General features: G+C 69.5%; 3 protein-coding genes across 14 annotated transcripts in view; 1 reads left to right on the forward strand and 2 right to left on the reverse strand.

Moving 5' to 3' along the window:
• Positions 1 to 110: 110 nt before the first annotated feature.
• On the forward strand, positions 111 to 2,933 carry UCK1 (uridine-cytidine kinase 1). 2 transcript variants are annotated; one of them, XM_055140278.1, is made up of 7 exons: positions 113 to 321; positions 742 to 901; positions 1,400 to 1,496; positions 1,576 to 1,718; positions 1,792 to 1,886; positions 2,341 to 2,389; positions 2,512 to 2,933. In XM_055140278.1, the coding sequence occupies exons 1-7, from the start codon at positions 217 to 219 to the stop codon at positions 2,691 to 2,693; spliced, it is 831 nt and encodes a 276-aa protein (XP_054996253.1). In that variant the 5' UTR covers positions 113 to 216; the 3' UTR covers positions 2,694 to 2,933. The 2 variants fall into 2 exon arrangements, with proteins under 2 accessions (XP_054996260.1, XP_054996253.1); XM_055140285.1 differs by lacking the exon at positions 1,792 to 1,886 and having other exon boundaries at positions 111 to 321.
• On the reverse strand, positions 2,921 to 13,353 carry POMT1 (protein O-mannosyltransferase 1). Of its 4 annotated transcripts, XM_055140272.1 has the most exons (20): positions 13,109 to 13,353; positions 12,500 to 12,638; positions 10,480 to 10,586; positions 10,312 to 10,362; positions 9,564 to 9,710; positions 9,074 to 9,185; positions 8,660 to 8,725; positions 8,500 to 8,593; positions 8,275 to 8,430; positions 7,853 to 7,983; positions 7,631 to 7,726; positions 6,368 to 6,460; positions 5,802 to 5,898; positions 5,400 to 5,492; positions 5,191 to 5,311; positions 4,825 to 4,922; positions 4,498 to 4,611; positions 3,989 to 4,115; positions 3,657 to 3,834; positions 2,921 to 3,536 (listed from the first exon to the last, which is right to left on the reverse strand). In XM_055140272.1, the coding sequence occupies exons 2-20, from the start codon at positions 12,619 to 12,621 to the stop codon at positions 3,362 to 3,364; spliced, it is 2,178 nt and encodes a 725-aa protein (XP_054996247.1). In that variant the 5' UTR covers positions 12,622 to 12,638; positions 13,109 to 13,353; the 3' UTR covers positions 2,921 to 3,361. The 4 variants fall into 4 exon arrangements, with proteins under 4 accessions (XP_054996247.1, XP_054996236.1, XP_054996243.1 ...); XM_055140261.1 differs by having other exon boundaries at positions 8,275 to 8,593; XM_055140268.1 differs by lacking the exons at positions 12,500 to 12,638; positions 13,109 to 13,353 and adding an exon at positions 12,035 to 12,052.
• A 1,317-nt stretch (positions 13,354 to 14,670) lies between these two features.
• Positions 14,671 to 21,589, reverse strand: part of PRRC2B (proline rich coiled-coil 2B) — a 68,635-nt gene continuing 61,716 nt past the window's right edge. For 3 of the 8 annotated variants that reach the window (XM_055140134.1, XM_055140141.1, XM_055140147.1), the window contains 6 exons: positions 21,490 to 21,587; positions 20,507 to 20,631; positions 20,178 to 20,418; positions 18,626 to 18,802; positions 18,454 to 18,545; positions 14,671 to 16,381 (listed from right to left, as the gene is read on the reverse strand). In XM_055140134.1, coding sequence (XP_054996109.1) covers positions 16,339 to 16,381; positions 18,454 to 18,545; positions 18,626 to 18,802; positions 20,178 to 20,418; positions 20,507 to 20,631; positions 21,490 to 21,587 — 776 coding nt within the window. In that variant the 3' untranslated portion in view covers positions 14,671 to 16,338. Of the gene's footprint in view, positions 16,382 to 17,158; positions 17,241 to 18,453; positions 18,546 to 18,625; positions 18,806 to 20,177; positions 20,419 to 20,506; positions 20,632 to 21,489; positions 21,588 to 21,589 lie in introns of all 8 variants that reach the window. The other 5 variants (XM_055140111.1, XM_055140106.1, XM_055140126.1 and 2 more) reach the window with 3 other exon arrangements.

The following is a 21,589-nucleotide window of genomic DNA, read 5'->3' on the forward strand; positions in this document are numbered from 1 at the left end:
GACTACAACTCCCGCCCCGCCCCGCGCGAGCCCGCGGACTACAACTCCCGCCCCGCCCCGCGCGAGCCCGCGGACTACAACTCCCGCCGTGCCCCGCGCGCCCGCCGCGCGCTTCCCGGAAGTGGTGCTGGGGGGGCGTCTCCGACTCGGCGCGGCTGCGGGCCGGGGGGCGCGGCGGGAGCGGGGCGCGCCCCATGCGGACGAGCGGGGCTGGACATGGCTTCGGGCAGCGGTGACGGCGAGCCCGCGGCGCCCGAGGAGGACCGGCCTCACCAGCGGCCCTTCCTGATCGGGGTGAGCGGCGGCACCGCCAGCGGCAAGGTGAGGGCCGGGGGGCGGGGGGACCGGGCGCCGCACCCCCGCCCGCCAAGACCCCCGCCGCGCGCCCCCGCCCGCCAAGACCCCCGCCCGAGCGCTCCAGCCCGCCAAGACACCCGCCCGCAAGCCCCCGCCCGCCGCGCCCCCGCCCGCCAAGACCCCCGCCCGCCGCGCACCCCCCCGCGCCCGCGCGACCCCGCCCGCCGCGACCCTCTCCCGCGCGCCCCCGCCCGCTGCGACCCTGCACCCCCGACCGCCGCGACCCCCGCCCGCGCGCCCCCCCCAGTCTCCCGCGACCCCCGCCCGCGAGTCCCCGTCCCCCGCGACCCCCTCACTCCTGCCCGCCGCGACCCTCTCCCGCGCGCCCCCGCCCGCCGCGACCCCCGCGCCCCGCCCGCCTGCCCAGCCTCTCTGCCCGCCCAGTCCACGGTGTGCGAGAAGATCATGGAGCTGCTGGGCCAGAACGAGGTGGACCACCGGCAGCGCAAGCTGGTCATCCTGAGCCAGGACCGCTTCTATAAGGTGCTGACGGCCGAGCAGAAGGCCAAGGCTCTCAAGGGCCAGTACAACTTCGACCACCCAGGTAGGCGCGGCGGGAGGGGTGGGGGGCTCGGGGATGCCTCTTGCTGGGGCCCGCAGGGGCCCCGTGACTGACCTGCGCGACCAGCGCCCTGCCCGCCCGCCGCCTTATCTCTCCAGGCCAGCGACAAGTATCCCTGAGGCTGTCTAGAGCGCCTCTGGCATGGCTCCTGTGGGGCTTAATGGGGCTTTCCAGAACGTTCTGGGCACAGGCGAGCCCTTGGGTGAGCCCTCCAAGGGCGGGGCAGGGTCTCGGGAACACTGGGCCCCGCTGTGATCTGGACAGCCCCACCCCGAGAGCCCTTGCTGGCGCCACTGCCAGGCACAGGTGTTTCCTGGCGGGGCCCTCCCGCCTCTGCTGCGTGTTTCCGCTGTGCCCCCCGTGCGGGCACGGCCCTGAGACTCGGGGCGGGTTTGCTGCCCGGCAGAGGGCCCTGTCTTCAGGCCGGGGGCCCCGGCGCTGTGGCTGGTGCCCGCATCGCGCCTTCCCGCCGCCCTGCAGATGCTTTTGATAACGACCTGATGCTCCGGACGCTGAAGAGCATCGTGGAGGGCAAAACCGTCGAAGTTCCCACGTACGACTTTGTGACCCACTCGAGGTAAGCGGGGCAGGGTCCGCTAGTGCCCCCCACCCCCCAGCGCGGTGCCCGCCCGGCCACGTCTTGGCCCGCCACACAGGTTGCCGGAGACCACCGTGGTGTACCCCGCTGACGTGGTGCTGTTCGAGGGCATCCTGGTGTTCTACAGCCACGAGATCCGGGACATGTTCCGGCTGCGCCTGTTCGTGGACACGGACTCGGACGTCCGGCTGTCGAGGAGAGGTGAGGCGGGCGGGGAGCAGGGGGGCGGGCGCCGGGCTCCCCGTGCCTGACGGCCCCTGCGTGCCCCGCGCAGTGCTCCGGGACGTGCAGCGCGGCCGGGACCTGGAGCAGATCCTCACGCAGTACACCACCTTCGTGAAGCCAGCCTTCGAGGAGTTCTGCCTGCCGGTGCGTCCGCGGGCCCCGGGCGGTCACTCCCCTGCCCGGCCTGCTGGGGCCCCTCTGCCCGCTCCGCCAGCCCCCCAAGGCCGAGCTGGGTCCTGGCCTCCCCCCGCCGTGCGTGCCTGGGGAGGTGGAGGCAGGCGCGGGATGGATCTGGCGCCGCCCCAGAAGGTCACTTGTTTTCAATCCCCAACATCCACTCCCTCGCGTTCCGTTTGTGTCGAGCAGTGGACGGGTGGTTCCCGCCTCCCACTCCGGGACCCTCGGCAGGGCTGGTGGTGACTGCTGTGCTGGGCCTCGGCGCTGAGTGAGGCCTGAGCGGCCTGGCCTGGGCCCTCCCACCCCGGGGGGACACCACGGCTGGGATGGGGGTGGCTGCCCAGGGAGAGGAGCTGCCAGTGCGAGGGGGAGGCTGGGGTGCCCTGTCTGCACTGCCCGACGCCGCGTCCTTGCCTTGCAGACCAAGAAGTACGCAGACGTGATCATCCCTCGAGGGGTGGACAACATGGGTAAGGCAGGCAGGGAGGGGCTAGCCAGGGTCAGACCAAGAACATGGCCCTCCCCTGCAGCCCGCCCCCGGGCCCAGCTCCCCTCCCGAGGCCTGCTCACCGCCTCACGCTGTCCCGTGCAGTGGCCATCAACCTCATCGTGCAGCACATCCAGGACATCCTCAGTGGGGATCTCTGCAAGTGGCACCGGGGAGGCGCCAACGGGCGGAACTGCAAGCGGACGTTTCCCGAGCCCGGAGAGCACCCCGGCGTGCTGGCCTCTGGCAAACGGTCACACCTGGAGTCAAGCAGCCGGCCGCACTGAGCCGCGGGCCCGGCCTGGCCTGAAGACAGCGGCACCGGGCTGTGGGACCAAGCACACACGCCGCCACCTGCAGGAAGCCCTCCCTGCGTACACGCTCTCACCGCAACACTCGGGAGTCCTGTGGCCCGCTGTGCGGGCACCAGGCTGTTGTCACGGCGCCTGTGCACACCGCGAACAGGCGTGTCCGACCTCGTGCTCTCCGAGGAGAGAATAAATGACACCACACGTGGGAACAACTTACTCCGTTTTTAATTGTTTTTTTTTTTTTTTTAAAAAAAAAGCCAGTTTGGACAGGAGATGCGGATGGCTGGCCTCTGCCTCGACAGAACCTTCTGGAAGGGCTGTGCAGGTGGTCACCGTGCGGAGGCCCCAAGTTCCAAGTGCACCCCGTCAGACACTGGTCTCTCGGTAGCTTATCTGACGCGGGGCCGGTGCAGAAAGCAGGGACTGTCCCTGGGGCCTCGGGGCCCCGCCCAGCTTCCCAGCCCCGGCCCCCGCGTGCCCAGCACAGGTCCTGGTGCAGGGGACCTGCTGGCGAGTGCCCCGCACGCGGTGCTCCTCGCGGCCGGCCAGGCCACAGCCGCCACGGGCGTCCTGCTGCGCCTCGGCGCCCCTTGGCCTGCTGCAGACAGACCGACTCCTCGGCCTCGTGCGCAGGCGGGGCCCAGCTAGTGCTTCCGGATCAGGATGTCCCAGCTCTCTCTCCAGCGCAGCGCCCGCAGCTCGCTGGCCGACAGCGGCGTGTCCCCGTAGGTCAGGGGGCGCAGAGCAATGAACACGTGGCAGGCGGCGGAGTACCAGGCGGCCACGAGGGCGGTGAAGAGCGTCCTCTGCCTGCGGGACCTGCAGACCACCAGGGCCGTCTGAGGGCGCCAGGGCCCGCCCGGGGCACCCCCGCCCTCCGGCGTCCCAGGCCAGCGCCGCTGGGAGCGCCCGCCGTGCCCGTGCCGGGGCGGGGGGTACCTGCACAGGTGCTGGCAGACGTGCTCCAGGACCAGCGGGAGCAGAAGGATCTGGAAGGTGAGCGCAGGCAGGTAGTGGTAGAGGAAGAGCGTCTTGTCCATCAGGAAGAAGGGGAGATAGTTCACCGCCCAGCCCCCGGCGCACAGAGCCCCGGCCAGCACCCACTGCAGCCAGGCATCTGTGGGCGAGCAGGGCCGTGAGCGGGGCCGCGCAGGCCACGGTCACCCTCTGCGGCCAGGGCCCTGGCCGGCAGGGGAAGGAACCCGACATCCTGTCCCTGGGGAGACCCGAGCCCCCCGCCCCCACCCCTCGGGGCACAGCGTCGCGCTCACCCTCCGAGAGGTCGTGGATGTGTCTCCGGCGGCGCAGCAGGTACCAGCAGAAGAGCAGGGCGTACACCAGCGTGGCCAGGCTGGCCGAGGCCCAGATCACGATGTTCCCCAGCAGGTGGATCTGTGCCTGTGAGCGGCGCGGGGAAAACGGGTCCCACGCGGCCCCCCAAGCGCCTGTTCCCGGGCACACCCTTCACAGAGCGCGTGGGGCCCCTTCTGGCAATGAGGCCGTCGGGGCGGGCAGCTGGGCCGCGGAGGGGGCCCTCGCTGAGGACGGGCGCCCCGTGCCCTCCAAACCCACATGACGCGCAGAGGGACAGGCACTGAGGTGCCACAGGCCCCGTCACGGGGTTCCCGACAACACGCCGGCTTGCTGGGAACCCAGGCACAAGGCAGGGTCAACCCCGCGGCACCGCTGGGCGCGGCAGGAAGGACTGTGAGCCCTGGGGTGGCCACGCCAGGGCCCCCGGGCCGTCAGCTGGCTGCAGGCGCCCTGAGGCGTCACTTACGCTGCTCTTGGGGTGGACCCAGTACGCGATGTTGGTGTCCAGCGTGACCCAGTCGAGCGGTGTGGAGCTGTACTTGTGCTCCGAGTCGTCACTCCTCACCGTCAGCATCCGCCACTGCAACCAGGACCGCACTCAGACGGCACGTGCGCACGGACGCGCAGGCACGCGCACAGCACGGATGGACACGCGCACACTGGCACGCGCACGCACAGCACGGACAGAGGCGGGCACCGACGCAGAGCACGTCGGGCACGCGCGCAGACACACCGCGGGTCCAGCGCGCCCTCACGGGGGGACCCACACACGCGAGCCGAGCCCTGCGGCCACCTGCAGCTCCGAGAAGCGGGCCATGAAGCTCAGGTTCCGGCTGATGTCCGTCTGCGTGGGCGTGTGCAGCTCCAGCTCCCGCTCCCGCTGCTCCTGGCCTGGGATACACAAGCGGGGCGGCTCAGGGGCGCCCGCGGGCGCGCGCACAGACCCCTCGGGGGCACGCACAGACCCCGCGGGCCCGCGCACAGACCCGCGGCCCGGCGCACAGACCCCGCGCGCACAGACCCCTCGGCCTGTCGCACAGACCCCGCGCGCACAGACCCCTCGGCCCGGCACACAGACCCGCGGCCCGGCGCACAGACCCCGCGCGCACAGACCCCTCGGCCCGGCGCACAGACCCCGCGGGCGCGCGCTTGCGCTCACTCTGGCCGTAGCGGTGCTCCTCCACCGTCCACACCATGCTCTCGTGGAAGGCGCGCTGCAGCTTCTCCCCGACCACCTCCAGCTGCCGGAAGCCCCAGTCCGGCAGGTTCGCGCCGCTCAGCTGGCGAGACAGGGTAAGGCGGGAGTCCACGCGCGGGCCCGGGGGGGGGGGGGGGCGGGGCGCGGCGGGGGCCGGCGCGAGCGCCCACCTTGAGCACCGCCGACGTGTTCACGTGCACCAGGCGCACCTCCGACAGGATGTTCTTCCAGATCTCCGCGTCCGAGTCCCGGTTCACGATGTCCTGGGGGCGGGGCTGGCCTCAGAGGGGGCCGGCCCTGCAGAGGCCTGCGGTGTCCCCCCGACCGAGGTCCTGGGGAGAGGCTCCCCCGCGCCAAGGGGTGAGGATCGCGCACCCCAGTCCGCCCGTGGCCTCTGCACCCCAGAAGCTGCGGAGCAGTGTGAGGTGGGGAGCCCCGGAGCAGCCGAGCTAGGACGGGGTGACTCGGGTGGCCCAGGGGTGGGCGCCCCCCTCCCGCCGCCGCCCCCCAGGACGCCCCGCCCCAGGGAGATGAGGCCGGCCGGGCCTGGTGCGGGGGCCCCGCCGGCTCACCAGTCTCCAGAGGTTCTGCGCAGGCATGGAGATGTTGTAGTCCACGTAGCAGGACACCTCCTGCGCGTGCGGGGTCAGGGGCGCCGCCACGTCGTGCCTGCAAAGGGGGAGGAGCTGGAGGCGGCCCCGGCCAGCCAGCTTCACCTCCCCCAGTGGCCACGTGGCGGCGGGGGCAGTCACGTGACAGCAGGGACCAGACTCGGGCCGCGTACACGCGCGGAAGGAGGTGCCAGGGGTCAGACCAGCCTCACGGGCGGGGCAAACGCCGCGCCACTGTCCCGGACCCTGGTTCCGCGTACTTTTATGCTCCCCTCCCCACGCTGGACTCCCTGGCTTTCCTTCCCCCTGCTTTCTGGGTCCCACCCAGCGGCGCTCCGGGGTCACTCTCGGCAGAGCCCTCCCCGCGGGACTGCCGCTCGGGCCCACCCGGCACAGCTTCCTTGAGGAAGATGAGGAGGGACAGTACGGGGGTGGGGGTTTTTGGACCCCTGGCCCGGCATGGACCCCCGAGCCCCCACAGGAGCGGGCACCGCTGGGGGGCCCCATCCCCCCGCCCCCCGGCTCACGTGTTGAGGAAGCGCGTGGTCATGCCGTGCACCAGCTGGATGATGTCGCCGTGCCGCACGGGTCTCGGGGGGCTGTCCACCACCAGCTGATGCCTGCCGGACAGCGGGCGCCCTCAGACCCACACTCCGGGCCGGCCCCTCGCAAGGGTCCGACACTTGCATTTAGCACTTCCGGGAAGCGGGGTCACTCTCCCGGCGGCCAAACGGGGTGGCTGCCCGCCCGCACGGACCGTGAGGGCACAGCCCACAGCCGCGGCCACCAACACGGCCATGGGAAAGCGGAGGGGGCAGGGGGCGTGGTCCACCGCGGGAGGGCGGGGCGATGGGGGGCGGGGCGGGGGCGGGGGGCGGGGCGGGAGACTGGGGAGTCTGGGGGCAGGGCGAGAGACTGGGGAGTGGGGGGGGTGGGCGGGGGACTGGGGAGTCGGGGGGGGGGGCGGGAGACTGGGGAGTCGGGGGGGCGGGAGACTGGGGAGTCGGGGCGGGGTGAGAGACTGGGGAGTGGGGGGGCGGGGCGAGAGACTGGGAAGTGAGGGTTGGGCGGGGGACTGGGGAGTGGGGGGGCGGGGGGCGGGAGACTGGGGAGTCGGGGGAGGGGCGAGACTGGGGAGTGGGGGGCAGGGGCGGGGCGGGAGACTGGGGAGTCGGGGCGGGGTGAGAGACTGGGGAGTGGGGGGGCGGGGTGAGAGACTGGGGAGTGGGGGGGCGGGGCGAGAGACTGGGGAGTGGGGGGGCGGGGCGAGAGACTGGGGAGTCTGGGGGCGGGGCGAGAGACTGGGGAGTGAGGGTTGGGCGGGGGACTGGGGAGTGGGGGCGCGGGGCGGGGCTGGAGACTGGGGGGCGGAGGGCGGGAGACTGTGGAGTCGGGGGCGGGGCGAGACTGGGGAGTGGGGGGACGGGGCGAGAGACTGGGGAGTGGGGGGTCGGGGGGCGGGAGACTGGGGAGTCGGGGGCGGGGTGAGACTGGGGAGTGGGGGGCAGGGGTGGGGCGGGAGACTGGGGAGTCTGGGGGCGGGGCGAGAGACTGGGGAGTGAGGGTTGCGCGGGGGACTGGGGAGTGGGGGCGCGGGGCGGGGCTGGAGACTGGGGGGCGGGGCTGGAGACTGGGAGGCGGGGGGCGGGAGACTGGGGAGTCTGGGGGCGGGGCGAGAGACTGGGGAGTGGGGGGGCGGGGGGCGGGAGACTGGGGAGTCGGGGGCGGGGCGAGACTGGGGAGTGGGGGGGCGGGGCGGGGCGGGAGACTGGCGGGGCGGGGGGCCGCACCTGCCGGGGTCCTTCACTATCCACCAGTTGTTCACGTCCTTGAAGGGGTAGCAGGTGACCTGCTGCTGGTGTGAGCTGCCGCGGCCGCTCTCGTAGCTGTGGGCAGCGTCCGCGGGGTCAGCACGGCCCCGCGCCCTCCCGGGTCCGGGTCCCCACACATGCAAGGCGAGGGCAGCGCCGCGAGCACGGGTGGGGTGCCCCGGGGCGGCGCGGGCGGCTTACATCACGGGGTAGGTGTTCTGGTGCGAGTGCAGCCAGCAGGGCAGCGGCTTGCCCGAGAGGCTCCTCAGAGTGACCTGCGAGCCAAAGGCCACCTCCAGGGGCTGGCCCTGGGTGATGCGCGCCAGGCCTCCCTGCGAGCAGAGGCAGGCCGGTGAGGGGGAGGGGAAGGGGAGGAGGAGGGGGAGAGGGGAGGAGGGAGGGGGGAAGGGGAGGGAGGAGGGGGAGGGGGGAGGGAGGCTGGGGGGGAGGCGGAGAGCAGGAAGACGGAGAGAGGGATGCGCAGCGGGGCTGGGACCCGGGACCCGTGGGGGCCTGACTGTGGGTGGTCGCTGACACCGTCACCTACATTCCTCGGAGCCCCCGAGGTTCCCCGCCCGCCCCCCGTGGCCCCAGGGCGCTGCCCGCGGCCGGGGCGCCCTCACCTCCAGGCTGGCCTGGAAGGCGCTGGACATGACCTGGTCGTGGGGCCCCGAGCGGTACAGCAGCCGGAGGTGCACGTAGAAGAAGAGCACGTAGGTGAGCAGCGGGAGCAGCAGCAGGGCGGCCGCCCGGGCCAGCATGTGGCACAGCACCCGGACCTGCGGGCGGGCAGGTGGGGTCAGTCCCGGCCCCTGCGGGCCCCCCGCCGCCCGCCCGCCCGCACCTACGTGAGACAGGCTGCGGTCCCCGAGCAGGTGCCAGGCCTGGACGCCGGCCACGCTGAGCACGAGCAGGTACGTGAAGACGCCCGAGTACTTGATGCTGGGGGACACGACCGTCAGGGGCCCGGCCCGGCGGGCAGGGGCCGCCTCCCCCCAGGCCACTCACCCCACGGCGCAGGCGCAGGCCACGCCCGTCAGGATCAGCCAGAGCCACCAGCTCAGAGAGAAGGACCTGGGGGCAGAGAGAGGAGGACACTGGGCGCCGGCGCCAAGCCCGCCCCGGCCCGCCCGCGTGTGTCCTGCTCGGTGGGGCTGCACCGGGCGGCACTGAGGGCCGACCCCTGGGCTGCTCTCAGGGGTCACTGCCGGGGGTCTTGGGGACCATACCGGGGGGCCGGGGAGCAACCCCAGGTCGGCCACTGGCAAGGCCGAGCCCATTGCAGAAAAGCAAATCTGAGCGTACCAAGCTACCCGCCCAGGGGCAAGCCGGGGGCGAGAGGAATTTAGCGAGCGGAGCCCTGCAGGGAAGGGCCAGGCCACTCCGCGCCCACCCGCGCGGCAGGACCGGCCCCCTCCCTACCTGTGCTTCTGGGAGCTGGAGAACTTCAGGTAGGACAGCACGGCCAGGAGGTTGAAGAATATCAGCACCGACTCCAGCAGCATGAGCCGCGACTGCGTGATCAGCGTGTTCTCTGCGGGGCGGGGGGGGGGGGGGGGCGGGGTGAGCCGGCCAGGCCCCGAGACAAGGCCCGCGCACACGCCCACCAGGCCCCACCCGACCCCCACACCAGACACCACGCCCGCCAGGGCCCCCCAGTGGAGGCCACGCCCACCAGACCACACACACACACACACACACACACACGAGGGATGGCAGCGTGCCCGCCCGGGGGGCCGGGGAGACTGGCTGCCCGCTGCTGGGTTCCACCGCAGACCCCACCAAGCATCTTCCCGAGGGGCCCCGCAAACTCCCGCGCCCCTCACCTGCCCGAGGCTGGGAGGGCCGGCACCGGCCCGCCGCCCCCACCCCTCCACGGGCTCCCGGAGACGCGAGCACGCTCGGGCCTCACCGATGAGCAGCAGCAGGGCGGCGCCCGTGGCGGCCAGGTGCGAGAAGCGCAGCTCCCACACGATCTGGTAGGCCATGGGCACCGCCAGGGCCCCCGCCAGCGCGGGCAGCAGGCGCAGCGACCACACGGGCACGTTGCTGCTGTACTCTGGGGAGAGATGCAGCCCTGAGCGCTGGCACCCGCCCGTCCGGCGGCACCCCCGCGGGAGCCCGAGACTGGGCACTCGGGAGCACTCAGGAAAGGGGACCGCAGCGCGAGGGCGGCGCCCCTGGTGCCAGGCCTCCTCGGGGCCTCAGTGAGTGAACCTGCCGTGTCACCTCACAAGGCTTGGGGGCAACATCCGCGGCTGCTCTTTTGTTTTGTTCTGGCGATGCTCAGGCTTACTCCTGGCTTTGTGCTCAGGAATCACTGCTGGCAGGCTCGGGGGGTATCGGGCATCGAACCCGGGTCGGCCATGAGGAAGGCAAGAGCCCTCCCCGCTGTCCTATCGCTCTGGCTCGACACATACAACCCACACGACAGAAGCTAACGGTGACGGGGTGGCGCGGGACGGGACTCTGTCCCAGAGCTAGGGAGGACGTCACCGCCAGAGACACGGGCTTATCAGACTTCTCAGGGGCCTTCTGCTCGCGGCCAGCACAGGCACAAGGTGAGTCACCGCAGACGCTCTCCCTTCAGTCCCGCCCCCATCACGGATTCTCCCCTCCACCGCACGCCAGCGGAAAGGGCCAAGAACAGGACTGTTCACCTGCTCCAATGCGGTTCCACAGGAAGTTGCCGTCGAATCCTCCTAAGTAACCTAAAACAGAAGAGAACCGAGACGGTGCCCCGCGTCCGCAGGCACAGAAGGAACTGACGGCGGCTACCGCGCGCGCGGCCCGCCCTCAGCCTGCGCACGGGCCACTTGTCTCCCTACCTCCCAAGGCCAGCAGCATGTGGCCAAACGGTGGGCCGCTGGCATCGAGGAAGAAGATGCGCTTCATGTAGAAGGAGATGTACTGCCCGTAGTAGACTTCGTCAAAGCTGCGGAGACACGCCCAGTCAGCTGCGGGAGAGCGGGCGGCGAATGCTCCCCAGTGCTGCTAAAGGACTTTCCCCCCCTTTTTTGGGTCACACTCAGGGCTGACTCTGGCTCCCGGCCGTGTTCGGGGGACCATAGGGGATGCCGGGGACCGAATCTGGGTTGGCTGCGTGCAAGGCAGACGCCCTCCTCACTGGACTGTCGCTCCGGCCCCGCTGCTAAGTGACTTTGGCGCCTGCACAGGACGTCATCTCCGTGCCCAGCCTGTCCCCAGACACGGAAGCGCTGAAGAGCATTATTCATCCCCAAGGAGAGCATGGCCGCCGGAGGCTGGGGCTACTCTCTGCCTGGCTCTAACGCAGGGCTGGGCCACCAGCCACTGTCCCCAAGGGCTGCACGAGGCCGGATGCCAACCCCCTGACCCAAAGGAAGTCACAGGTATAAAAGGGAGTCGGCAGGAACTGCCTACAGTCAAACGCTTTCGAGCGAGCACTGTGGCTGAGCTGCGGCGGTCACCGTCTGAGAGCGAGTCAGGAGAGGTGGTTTCCGGGCCACTCGGCAGTGCCCAGGACCGACTCCTTACACTGTGATCAGAGATCGCTCCTGTAAGTGCTCGGGGGAGCCTAGGCAGTGCCGGGATGGAAGCCGGGGCCCCGGCGCGCAGGGCAAGGGCCGTAACGCCTGCACCACCTCTCACCACCTTTTTCGGCATAACAAAATTCTGGGCGTACGACTTTGAAGGAATCTCGATCTCGGGGCTGGAGTGATAGAACAGCAGGTAAGGCACTTGCCTTGCACGCAGCCGATATGGTCCCCCGAGCCCTGTCAGGAGTGATGCCTGAGCACTGCTGGTATGACGCCCCAAAGCCCAAAAAATAAAAAAAAATGTTGTGTCCCCACACTGCTTAACAAATTCATGAGTAAGAGGGTGTGGCTCTGAGCTGGTCACTATCCTGTGGACGGTGAAGAGGGTCACTCCCCTTTTCAGCTGTGTCTGCTGTTGTGCTCATCAAAGATGGAGATACGTTCCCGTCTGTTTCAAGCAGAGAAGCTACGGCTCTGTGGGCTGGAGTGATACAGCAGCAGGCAGGGTGTTTGCCTTGTACTGGGCTGGCCCGGGTTCAATCCCCGGGACCCTATATGGTCCCTTGCGTGGACTAGGAGTGATCTCTGAGCACAGAGCCAGGAGTAAGTCTGAGCACCATCAGGCGTGGCCCCAAAACCAAATAAACAAGAAAAGCCAGCTCTTTCTCTTCCCTCATTTCCGAGGTGACAAAGAACGCACTGGGGCTGGAGCGATAGCACAGTGGGTAGGGGGTCTGCCTTGCACGCGGCCCACCGGGGTTCAATTCCCAACACCCCATAGGGTCCCCCAGCAAAGCAACGCCGGGAGAAGTTAAAAAAAAAAAAGAACCGACACTAGTGTTAATACCCCACCCCAGGTACTTGCAGGCCAGCCCCTGCTCTGACACTCCCTTTCAGATCCATCCATCTGGGGCTGGAGCGACAGCACAGCGGGGAGGGCGTTTGCCTTGCACGCGGCCGACCGGGTTCGATTCCCAGCATCCCATAGGGTCCCCTGAGCACCGCCAGGGGTGATTCCTGAGTGCAGAGCCAGGAGTGAGCCCTGAGCATCGCCGGGTGTGACCCAAAAAGCAAAACAAACAAAAAACCAGATTCATCCGCCTTCCTCCTCCTAGGTTTTTGTTTTGGAGTTGCGGGGTGCTGCGGGGTTGGTCACTCTGGGCGGGGGGGGGCAGGAGGACCAAACCCAGGCCTCAGCCCATGGACTCCGCCTGGCGGGTCTGCGGGACGGCCAGGCTACCCGGCCCCGGCCCCGCCGCCCGCGCTCCCTCCTTCCGCCCGCGCGGGACCAAGGCCGGGCAGGGTCGGGCACGCGCCCCCGGGCCCTTACACGACGGCGCGCGGGTGGGCGAGGCCCCACAGGCGGCTCAGCAGCCCCAGCGCCGTCAGCGCCACCACGTGCAGGTTGATGTCGGCCGAGACGGTGAGCGGGCGCTGCAGGAGGCCCCACATGCTGGCGGCCGCGGGGTCTGCAACGGCAGGGGCGCGGCTGCGGGACCCGCGGGCCCAGAGCCTCCCTCCGGCCGCCTGCTGCCCCCAGGCCCCGCGGCCCCTCACTCGGGGGCCCCTGCCCAGGACTCCGCGCCGCTCCCTCCCCCGTCCCCGCCCGGGTACCCGCAGGCCCGCCCCCGCTCCTGGGGGTCCCCGACACCCCCCGCCCAGGTACCCGCAGGCCCCGCACCCGCTCCTGGGGGGGGGTCCCCGACACCCCCGCCCAGGTCCCCGCAGGCCCCGCCCCCGCCCCGGGGGGTCCCCGACACCCCCGCCCAGGTCCCCGCAGGCCCCGCCCCGGCCCCTGGGGGTCCCCAACACCCCCCGCCCAGGTCCCCGCAGGCCCCGCCCCCGCCCCTGGGGGGTCCCCGACACCCCCCCGCCCAGGTACCCGCAAGCCCCGCCCCCGCCCCTGGGGGGATCCCCGACACCCCCCCCGCCCAGGTACCCGCAGGCCCCGCCCCGTCGGCGGACCCGGATGCCCCGACGGCCGCGCACGCGCGTGGCGCACCGGCCCGCTCGGGTCCGGAGAGGGCGCTCCTCCCGGCGCCCCGAGGCGGAGAGACTGGGCTCCCTGGGCCCCGCCGCGCCGCTGCCCCTCGCCGCTGCCCCTCGCCGCGCCGGAGCCCGGCCGCCCGTTGAGGCGCCGCGCGCGCTGCCGAGGCCGCTCGGAGCTCGACTCGCCGCGCCTGGCCCGCCACGGCGCATGCGCCGAGCTGCGCGTGCGCACCAGGCCCCGCCCCGCCCCCGGGCTCGGTGCCCCCACGGGCGCCCGCCTGCTCGCGCCCACCCTGGCCCTGAGCTCCTCCTGCCCCTGCGGCCGCGGGCGCCAGCCGGCGCCAGAAACACCGAGAAAGCAGGCTCGGCTCGGCGTGTTTTTTTATTTAAATAGGGAGGAGTCTTCCCTGGGGAAAGGGCTAGTACAGTCACGCACCTGGGCGGAGAAACAGGAGGGAGGCGGGGCGCCTCCCCGCGCCCGCCCCCCCGAAGCCCAGCGAGCTGCACCGTCCCGTCGGCCACCGGCTGCCCTCCGGGGCCGGGTCCAGAGGCGGGGCCGGGAGCAAGACCCACCCCGCGCCCGCCCCGCCCCTCCCGGCGCAGGCCCAGGAGCTCCCGCGGCGTCAGCCGTCCACCCGGGCCTCCGGAAACGGCCGCTGCAGCTGGCGGCCGCGCAGGGCACTGGCCAGCGCGGCCCTGGCCCCCGGTCCCCGCAGGACGCGGCACTGCGCGCTCCCGCGCGCGTGGGCTCGAGGCCCGGCGCCGGGAGGACTTCACCCCTGGCCGCCCGCTGCCTCGGGGGTCCGGATCGAGCCCGTCTTCCGTGGCTCTGAGCAGCAGTCACAAAGCTTCTCCCGAAACATCCAGAAGACGGGCGAGGGCAGTGACGGGCGCGCGGCACGGAGGACAGGGACGCCGCGTCCTGCCGGTGGCTCCAAGAACGCCAGCCGTTTGCGGGGAGTGGGCATCACCTTTAGGAGACGTAGAGCCAGAAGGGTAGGGGTCCCACCCGGAAACAGAAATCATGTAGGAGAGGGAACAAGTGGCGGACAGAGCCTAAGCCGCTGGGGCTGGCCGGACACGCCCTGGCCCCGCGAGGCCGCACTCCGGGAGTTCACCCCGCTGGAGAGGGTCCTGAGACCTCACGGGGGCCTGGTTCCAAAGCCACGGGGCAGCGAGCAGCTCTGCCGCTTCCCAGCACTGCTGCTCACTTCCGACCCAAGGTCCCAGGACATCCTGCTGGAGCTCGCGGCCCAGTGACCCTAAGACCTCTTACCTTGAGCCACCCCGAAACCACAGGTAAAGGAGATACTGCACCTTGAAACAGCTCAGCCTAAAACTGCATGGGACCAGACCCAGGGAAAGCCGGGCTGCCCTTCTGCCCAGTCACAATGTCCATCTGTAGCTTAGCGGGAAAGACCGCAGTTGGGCACAAGAGGCGAACGCACTGAACTTCACATGCAACTTTTCCTGGCCTATCCTGCACAGAATAATTCAGACATTATATATAAATAGAGCAGTGAAACATTTACTTCTTTTTCACCTAGACCTACAACATCAATACATATAAATAAATTCTAGTGTTTTCTGTTTTTATTGGGAGGGAGAGGGAAGAAATACAGGGAAAGGGAGGGCTGGAGAAGGTGACCCTTTTGTTTCCTCATTCTCAAACAGGAAGTACTGTCCCGGGGTCCCGAGCGGCTGGTCCACTGACGGGAGCCCGGGCCGGGAACATCCAGGATAGTTCCATTGGTTTCACTCAAGCAAACCCTTTTCCACTGGACAGAATGTGCACCAGGATGGGGCGGGGGGGGGGGGGGGGCACGCAGGTACTTCATCTGTGGACAGCCCTGGCTGAAGGACCTCAGAACAATGAGTGGGGGGACAAAAGGGGGGGAAAAAAAAGCTGGTGAGAAGTGAGGCCCAAGGGTGCAGGACAAGGGGTGCCGGAAGAGAAGGGGCGGGAGGGCCTCTTTCTGGGAGAGCCCTGGAGGAGGGAGGGGGAAGGTCACAACAGAGGTCACTCCAAGGTCCCAAGGTGCTTCCCCCAGGTCAGGCACAAGCAGTGCGGGGACGCTGGAGAAGCCCAGGTGCCATCCCTCAGTTTGTTCTAAAATACACGCAAAGCCCAGCCTGCCGGCCCCGCAGAAACCCTGCCTGGGCCCCTGTCAGGCCGGGGGACCCCAGAGAGGACTGCAGCCCCCACACCCAAGGAAGGAGTTGAAGCCCAGGCTCCTTGGTCCCAACAAGCTGGTGGCCCGGGTGGCTGCTGGAGCTCTGGAGGGGCGGAGGCGGCCCCTGGAGTGCCTGGCGGGGAGAGGGCCCGGCTTCCCAGCGACAGGCTGCCTAAGAGGCAGAGGGGAGAAGGAAGGAAGGAGCAGGGTGCAACTGAGAGGGCTTCTCAGAGAAGGTGTGAGCCTGGCACCCCTGGGGCGCCGCGGGTCCCAGAGCTGAGAGGCTGCAGGGAGCCAGGGGTGCAGACCAGATAGGGAACACCAGCATGTGAGCCCTCCGTGACGCACAGCGGGGACCTAGGGCCGCGGGCGTGTCATCACGTGTGTCGAGTGCATGAGCTCCTGGGCTCCGTCAGGCCGGGGTGAAGGCCCACGGCTGCCTCCACTTCTCTCTGCAAGTCAGGGCCGAGGCCGACCAATGGGGAGGGGTGCGGGCGCGGGCACGGTGCTTCCTCTGGAAGGATCCAGGATGGCAGCCACACAGCCAAGGGGGGGAGAGACGGACAGAGGCGGGAGGGAACGTACAAAAGTTAAGCTATTCACACGCAGCTTGTGAGTTGTTTTCCTTCTCCTTTGTAAAATCCTTAGCTGCTTTTGAAAACAAAACGCCTCGAACTGCATGGGTGTGTGCCCGGGGCGGGCTGGCAGGCGGGAGGAGGCTACGGGCGGGCGCTGGCCCCAGATGCCGCCCTGCAGAGGCTTGAGCCACGCCACAGTCACGGCAGAAGGAGAGGACGGACGGGCCGTTGCTCGTTTGTTTCGTGTTTAAGCAAGCAGGTCGATGCCACGGATGCACGGGGCAAGCTGGCTGGACAACGGGCGCTCAGGAGTGGCTGGAGCAGGCTGGGGGCGCGGGGGCCACCTCAGGCCTTGCTCTCCTCCACCTTCACCGCCCGAGGCTTGATGGTGCCGGTTCGCTTCAGCTGGGAGGGGGCCTCGGGCAGCTTCACAGCTCCCAGGCCGGGCTTCTCATCCACTCGGGGCTTTGCCTTGGGACCGACGAGGGAGAAGAGTCACGTGGGGGCAGGAGCTGCGCCCCGGCACACGGCACCCGCCCCCCTCACGCGCCACGGCTCCTCCCTGCTGCGGGAGGGACCAGGGTGCAGGGAGGCCCGGGCCCCTGCAGAAACGGGCCAACAGGGCCCACAGGAAGAACCCGCTGCGACGCCCCCCCCGCCCCCCGTGCACGCAGAGCCCACGTGTTTGAGCCGACCCGGCTCTCCTGATGCCTGACCACCCCCAGCTCCCTCTATGGGGAGCTTCCCTCCGATCTGAGTGCACGGTGCGGGCACCCGGTGTCACCTGCCCTGAGAGAGCAAAGGGCAGGGCAGGGCAGGGGGACGCTGTGGCCCCGACTCAAGAGGACGATGTGAAGGACGTGAAGCAGAGACGAGGAAGGCCCTGCCCACGCTGCTGCCAAGAGCAGATGCAGCAGAGCAGCACACGCACACGCACCTCACGCACTCACACACACGCCTCCTACACGCGCATGCACACACACACACCATACACATGTATGCGCGCGCACGTGCACCCACACACACGTGCAGTCAGAGCACACCTAAGCGATGCCCACGGCTCTGCAGCCCCTGTGTGCCAGGGACCACCCGCCTCTGCCTCACTGCTCGAGGAGCCCCATCCTCCCTTCTCTACGGGACGAGGCAGGGATCAGAGGCCCGTGCGCGCCGGGCTCAGGTGCCCAGTGGGGGCTGGCCTCTGCCTCTGGGCCCTGGGAGACTGCTGGGGGCGGGAGAGCCGTCTTCTACCTGTTGGCTGCAGTGTCCCTGCACAGGGCCCATGTTAAGTGCTGATCCAGAGGGCTTCCCACTGGGGCTAGCAGAGCTAGGCCTGGAAAAACCAAAGGCAGGGTGAGAACACACACGCGCCACGGTCACCACGGGGCACGCTGAGGCCCCCAGCACGGAAAACAAAGGCCTGGCCCAGGGGTGCAAGGAAGCCCCCTGGGGCACAAGGTCAGACAGAACCCTCCTCTGGACAGAGGCAGCTCTTTCCACCTGGATCCCCGCATGCCTGTGCGACCACCCGTGGGTGCGGACCCTCCCGGGACAGGTCTGGAGCAGGGCGCTGGAAGGCCGAGGCCAAGCACTGCTGTTTTCCTCAGGGACCGGCCCCAACAGTGCCCTCAGGCTTTTACGGGCCTTCCAGGGAGAGCCAGGAGATCCCCAGGGTGCAAACTGGAGCACTGTGCAAAGAGGACGGGGAACCTGGAGGGGGCTGGAGCTCGGGGCTCCCAGTCCTGCCTGTGCCCAGCCCCCAGCAAGCAGGCCAGGGAGGCCAGAGAAGCCACCATCTCCACCAAACAGAACCTCAGAGACACACTATGGGACCCCGCGACCTAAGCAGGCGCCCAGGAGACATGACTCCCGGTGCCGCGCAGCCAGCCCGAGGGCCGGGGGTGCCGTGGGCACCGTCTCCAGCTCCACCGCCGTGTCTGCCTCCCTGCACGGCTGCTGCTGGAGCCCAAGGGAACATGCGGCCGGAGAACAAAATTAAGCCACGAGAGGGGGAGAGCAGAGAAGAAACTCCTCCTGGAAAATCGGCCGAAGCACGAGGGACACAGAGGCCTCGGCCTCAAACACGGCAGAGCACGGCCCGGAGGGCAGCGGCGGGCTCTGCCGGGCCTTCTCCGGGGTCAGGAGTCAGCCCGGCTGAGGGCAGGGGGGCGGCTCACACCCCGCTCACCCAGGACACCAGCAGACCCAGAGGCACAGCCGCACCCGAACTCCGCATCACAGGGACTGGCCCGCTGAGTAGCAGGGACAGAGACAGAGGCGGGGCCTGGGGGCAGAGGCCAGCTCAGGGGCCGCGCTGGGAAAGGCCTTTAGCGTCCTTGGCGAGAAGGCTGTGGGCGGGCACCCCAACCCGACCCCATTTGAACGCCCCCTTCTCCAGTCCTGACAAGTGAAGACAAACCCGTTCTCTCCCAGCTTCTCCTTTCCCACGGGGCGGACTGAAACACGTGCTGCCCCGTACCGAGCCTAGGGGGGGACCCGCCTCGGGGTCCCAGGCCGGCGACCCGGGGCCCGGGCTGCCTCCTTACCTGTAGGCCTGCGCCGAGGGCCCTGGGCCTCCGGGGGGAACATTCTGTTTACTGTCGGCAAAGTGGAAGCCCTTCATCTCCACCTGGGAGGACTAAGGACAGGGCGGGCTCAGGGCGGGGCAGGGCCCTACCCGGGAAGCAGCTGTACCCAGACTCTGACCCGCGTCCTCACCTCTCTGCTGGTGTTCAGGACTGAAGGCTGCGACCCAGGGGGGAGGATTCTTCGGGGGGCCCCGACAGAGAGGCTCTGTCCTTGCGGCAGCTGGATGGACTGTGGCAGGATCAGGGGCTGCTGGCCGGAGCCGTAGCGAGGCAGAGGCAGCTGGGAGCCTGGCATCGGCATCGTCAGCTGCTGGAGGACAGGGGCAATCAGGGAAGGAAGCCCGGCCACTGCGGGGCTGGACAGTAGGGCCTCAGCCGGGTCAGTCCAGCAGCAGCGACCCTGAGTTTCAGGCTGGCAGGGAGCCGGGGGGGGGCAGGGGGGCTGGCGCGGGGGCCAGAGGACACACTGCAGGGGCCCATGCAGGCCCTGACTCAGCTCTGGGACTTGGTTCTGGGCCCAGCGGAGGGCCTCTGGGAGGATTAGAACAGCTCAGCGGGGAGGGTGTTTGCCTTGCTTGCAACTGGCCCGGGTCCAATCTGCAGTGTCCTCCCCAAAGCCCACCAGGAGCAACCCCAAGTGCAGAGCCCTGAGCACCACCGGGTGTGGTGCAAAATCTAGACACATAAAAATAAAAGCAAGTAAGGAGAGGAAAACGGGCACAGGGGCCTTGGGAGCCTTCAGCCAGGCAGGGGGAGGGAGCGGCTCTCCCTCACCAGCTTCCGCACGGGCCCAAGGGGACAGTGTTTCTGGATGGCCGGGTCAGGGCATGCAATGGTCTGATGGCCTTAAAGGGGGCCGCTGCTGCCTCCAGCCCTCGGGGGGCCTGCAGGGGGAGAAGCAGGGCGGGGAGCGTGGCCAGAGTGAGGCTGAGAGGCCCGGCGCGCAGGGGCACGGTGGCTGCGCCAGAGCACAAACACGTGCGTGGGTCCCAGGAACAGCTAAAGGTGCACCATCGAGACGTGTGGATGGATACAGAGCAGGGCAAGGACCGCAGAGGCCCGGGGGCACACTGGCCAACAGACGGGGGCAGGGGCGGGCCTCCAGGAGTGAACGGAGCATGCGATGTGGAAAGGTGAGGTCGGCACAGCCACAAACAAGCTGGTGGACCGGTCAGGGGCGAGAGTCCCGGTGGGTGGGAAGGTGAGAAGGGGTGTCAGCACGAATGCCGCACAGGTGAGAAACAGGGGGGCAAGGAGCCGGCACGAGCGAAAGCCCTTGATGCACCACAAGGAACAGGGCAGCAGCCCCATGGCTCCACCTGCAGAGAGGGGTAGGGATGAGCAGGACAGCAAGGGGGGAGGGGAGTGGGCGGGAGCTAAGACCGGCAGCACATGCCTGATACAAACAAGGTTCAAGCAGGGTCCCCGCCAGGCACTGCAGCCGGCTAGTGGCCCTGGAGCTCAGGAGGGCCCACAGTGCCGGGAGGCCAGACCCCGCACAGGAGCCATGCTGAGAGTGGCCGGGGGAGAAGGGCAACAGCCTCCTCACTGCAGACGGGGCCCTGGGCGCTGGGACGCAGACTGCAGGCACGCACAGCTGGGCCGGGACTTGGGGCGGGGGGCCGGTGGGGGAAGGGAGGGGTGTGTGGTGGGCCCTGGGGCGCCATGTCTGCGTGTCTGACCTGCGGGAGTGGGGAGTCCAGCATCTGGGAGGCGCCCAGCCCCGCGGCCTGGCCGAGCTGGCTCTCGTACACCAGGGCTTGGCTCCCGCTCAGGGGCTGGTAGGGCGCGCCGGACTGGGGCTTCACCATCTCCAGGGGCTGCAGGCCCGGGAATGCCGAGTAGGGGGGTTTCAAGGCAGTGCCCCCCGAGAGGATCATGGTGCTGGGCGGTGACAGGCTGGGGTGCATGTACACCTGAGACCTGCAACGACACGACACGGGGCCCAGGTGAGGAGGGGAGGGAGGGAGGGCCACAGGGCAGAGCTGGGGCCAGCGCCGAGACGGCTCACCTGAAGGGCTGCAGGGAGCTGAAGATCTCCTGCGACTGGGAGGCGGGGAGGCCCCCCCGCAGGCCCAGCTGGGCCTGCGCCTGCAGCGACGTGTGCAGGGAGATGGGGATCTGCTGGGCGGCGGCCTGCGGGCGGGAGAGGGAGCAGGTGACCGAGCTGCCCGCCGAGGCCCCCACTCCTCTGGACAACTGTCAGGAGCCAACTCCAGCACTTCCTTCAGGCTGGTGACCCCCTGACCCAGGGGCTGTGCGCAGCAGGAAGGACGGTCCTGGCCCCGGGCAGACAGAGGCTGAGCTCAGGGCCCAGGGGTGGGGCTCAAGGGGCAGAGCGCATGGCCAGCACGTGGAGGCCCTGAGTCTGATGCCCAAGAACCCCAGGGCAGTCCGCATAAAACACTCGAGCCAACAAGGTGGACTGCAGGCGCAGGATGGTGGGCCAGAGCTACGGAGGGCACTCGGGCGGCAGGGGCGGCTCCGGGAGGGTCAGCACCGCGCCCTCGGAGCAACAGGAACCATTGGGGAGTGGCTGGATGAAGGAGCCCGTGCGCTCTGTCCCCAGACCTGCACGGGGAGCCCCACGGCCTGGCCTGAGCAGCGGAGCAGGCACAGGGCCGGAGTGGCCGCGCCAGCTGCGGAGGGCGGCTCCCCTCAGGGCCCTGCGCGGCCCAGGAGTCTGGCAGGCCCGCACTACAAGCACGTGCTCGCTCTAAAACTACCTCTTTCTAACGCAGCCGAGACTGGGGCTAGGGCTCTCTTCTCTTCATCAGAAGGACACCTGATCACCAGAGAGAATTCCGTTTCAGCTAACACCCCCGCTGGGGCTGGGGGAGGAGACTGGAGTGGCCACTGCACCTCTGCCCCTGGTCTCGGGCGGGGAGACGCTGCCAGGGACGTGGACTGCTGCCGCGCGTGCTGGGCCAGGGCGTAAGGAAGGACCCCGGGGCCCTGGCTGCCCCCTCCGGCCGCACGGCGTGCTGACGTCACCTGTTGGTAACTCTGCTGCTGAGGTATCGTCGGAGGAACCAGGCGGGGCTGACTTGCAAACACGTGGCCGTCCAGGTAGAGTGGCGGCAGGTGGCTGCCT

This window comes from Sorex araneus, chromosome 1 (assembly GCF_027595985.1).
Source record: "Sorex araneus isolate mSorAra2 chromosome 1, mSorAra2.pri, whole genome shotgun sequence".
Classification (NCBI taxonomy): Eukaryota; Metazoa; Chordata; class Mammalia; order Eulipotyphla; family Soricidae; genus Sorex; species Sorex araneus.

What these genes read in the sequence shown, in the direction of transcription:
- UCK1 (XM_055140278.1), top strand. Translation starts at nt 217, where the DNA reads ATGGCTTCGGGCAGCGGTGACGGCGAGCCCGCGGCGCCCGAGGAGGAC. An exon ending in TCGAGGAGTTCTGCCTGCCG is followed by an intron (nt 1,887 to 2,340) that starts GTGCGTCCGCGG and finishes CTTGCCTTGCAG; the next exon opens with ACCAAGAAGTACGCAGACGT. An exon ending in TCGAGGGGTGGACAACATGG is followed by an intron (nt 2,390 to 2,511) that starts GTAAGGCAGGCA and finishes TGTCCCGTGCAG; the next exon opens with TGGCCATCAACCTCATCGTG.
- POMT1 (XM_055140261.1), bottom strand. Translation starts at nt 12,621, where the DNA reads ATGTGGGGCCTCCTGCAGCGCCCGCTCACCGTCTCGGCCGACATCAAC. An exon ending in ACACGTCGGCGGTGCTCAAG is followed by an intron (nt 5,312 to 5,399) that starts GTGGGCGCTCGC and finishes CTGTCTCGCCAG; the next exon opens with CTGAGCGGCGCGAACCTGCC. An exon ending in GGGTCCACCCCAAGAGCAGC is followed by an intron (nt 4,116 to 4,497) that starts GTAAGTGACGCC and finishes CGCCGCTCACAG; the next exon opens with GCACAGATCCACCTGCTGGG.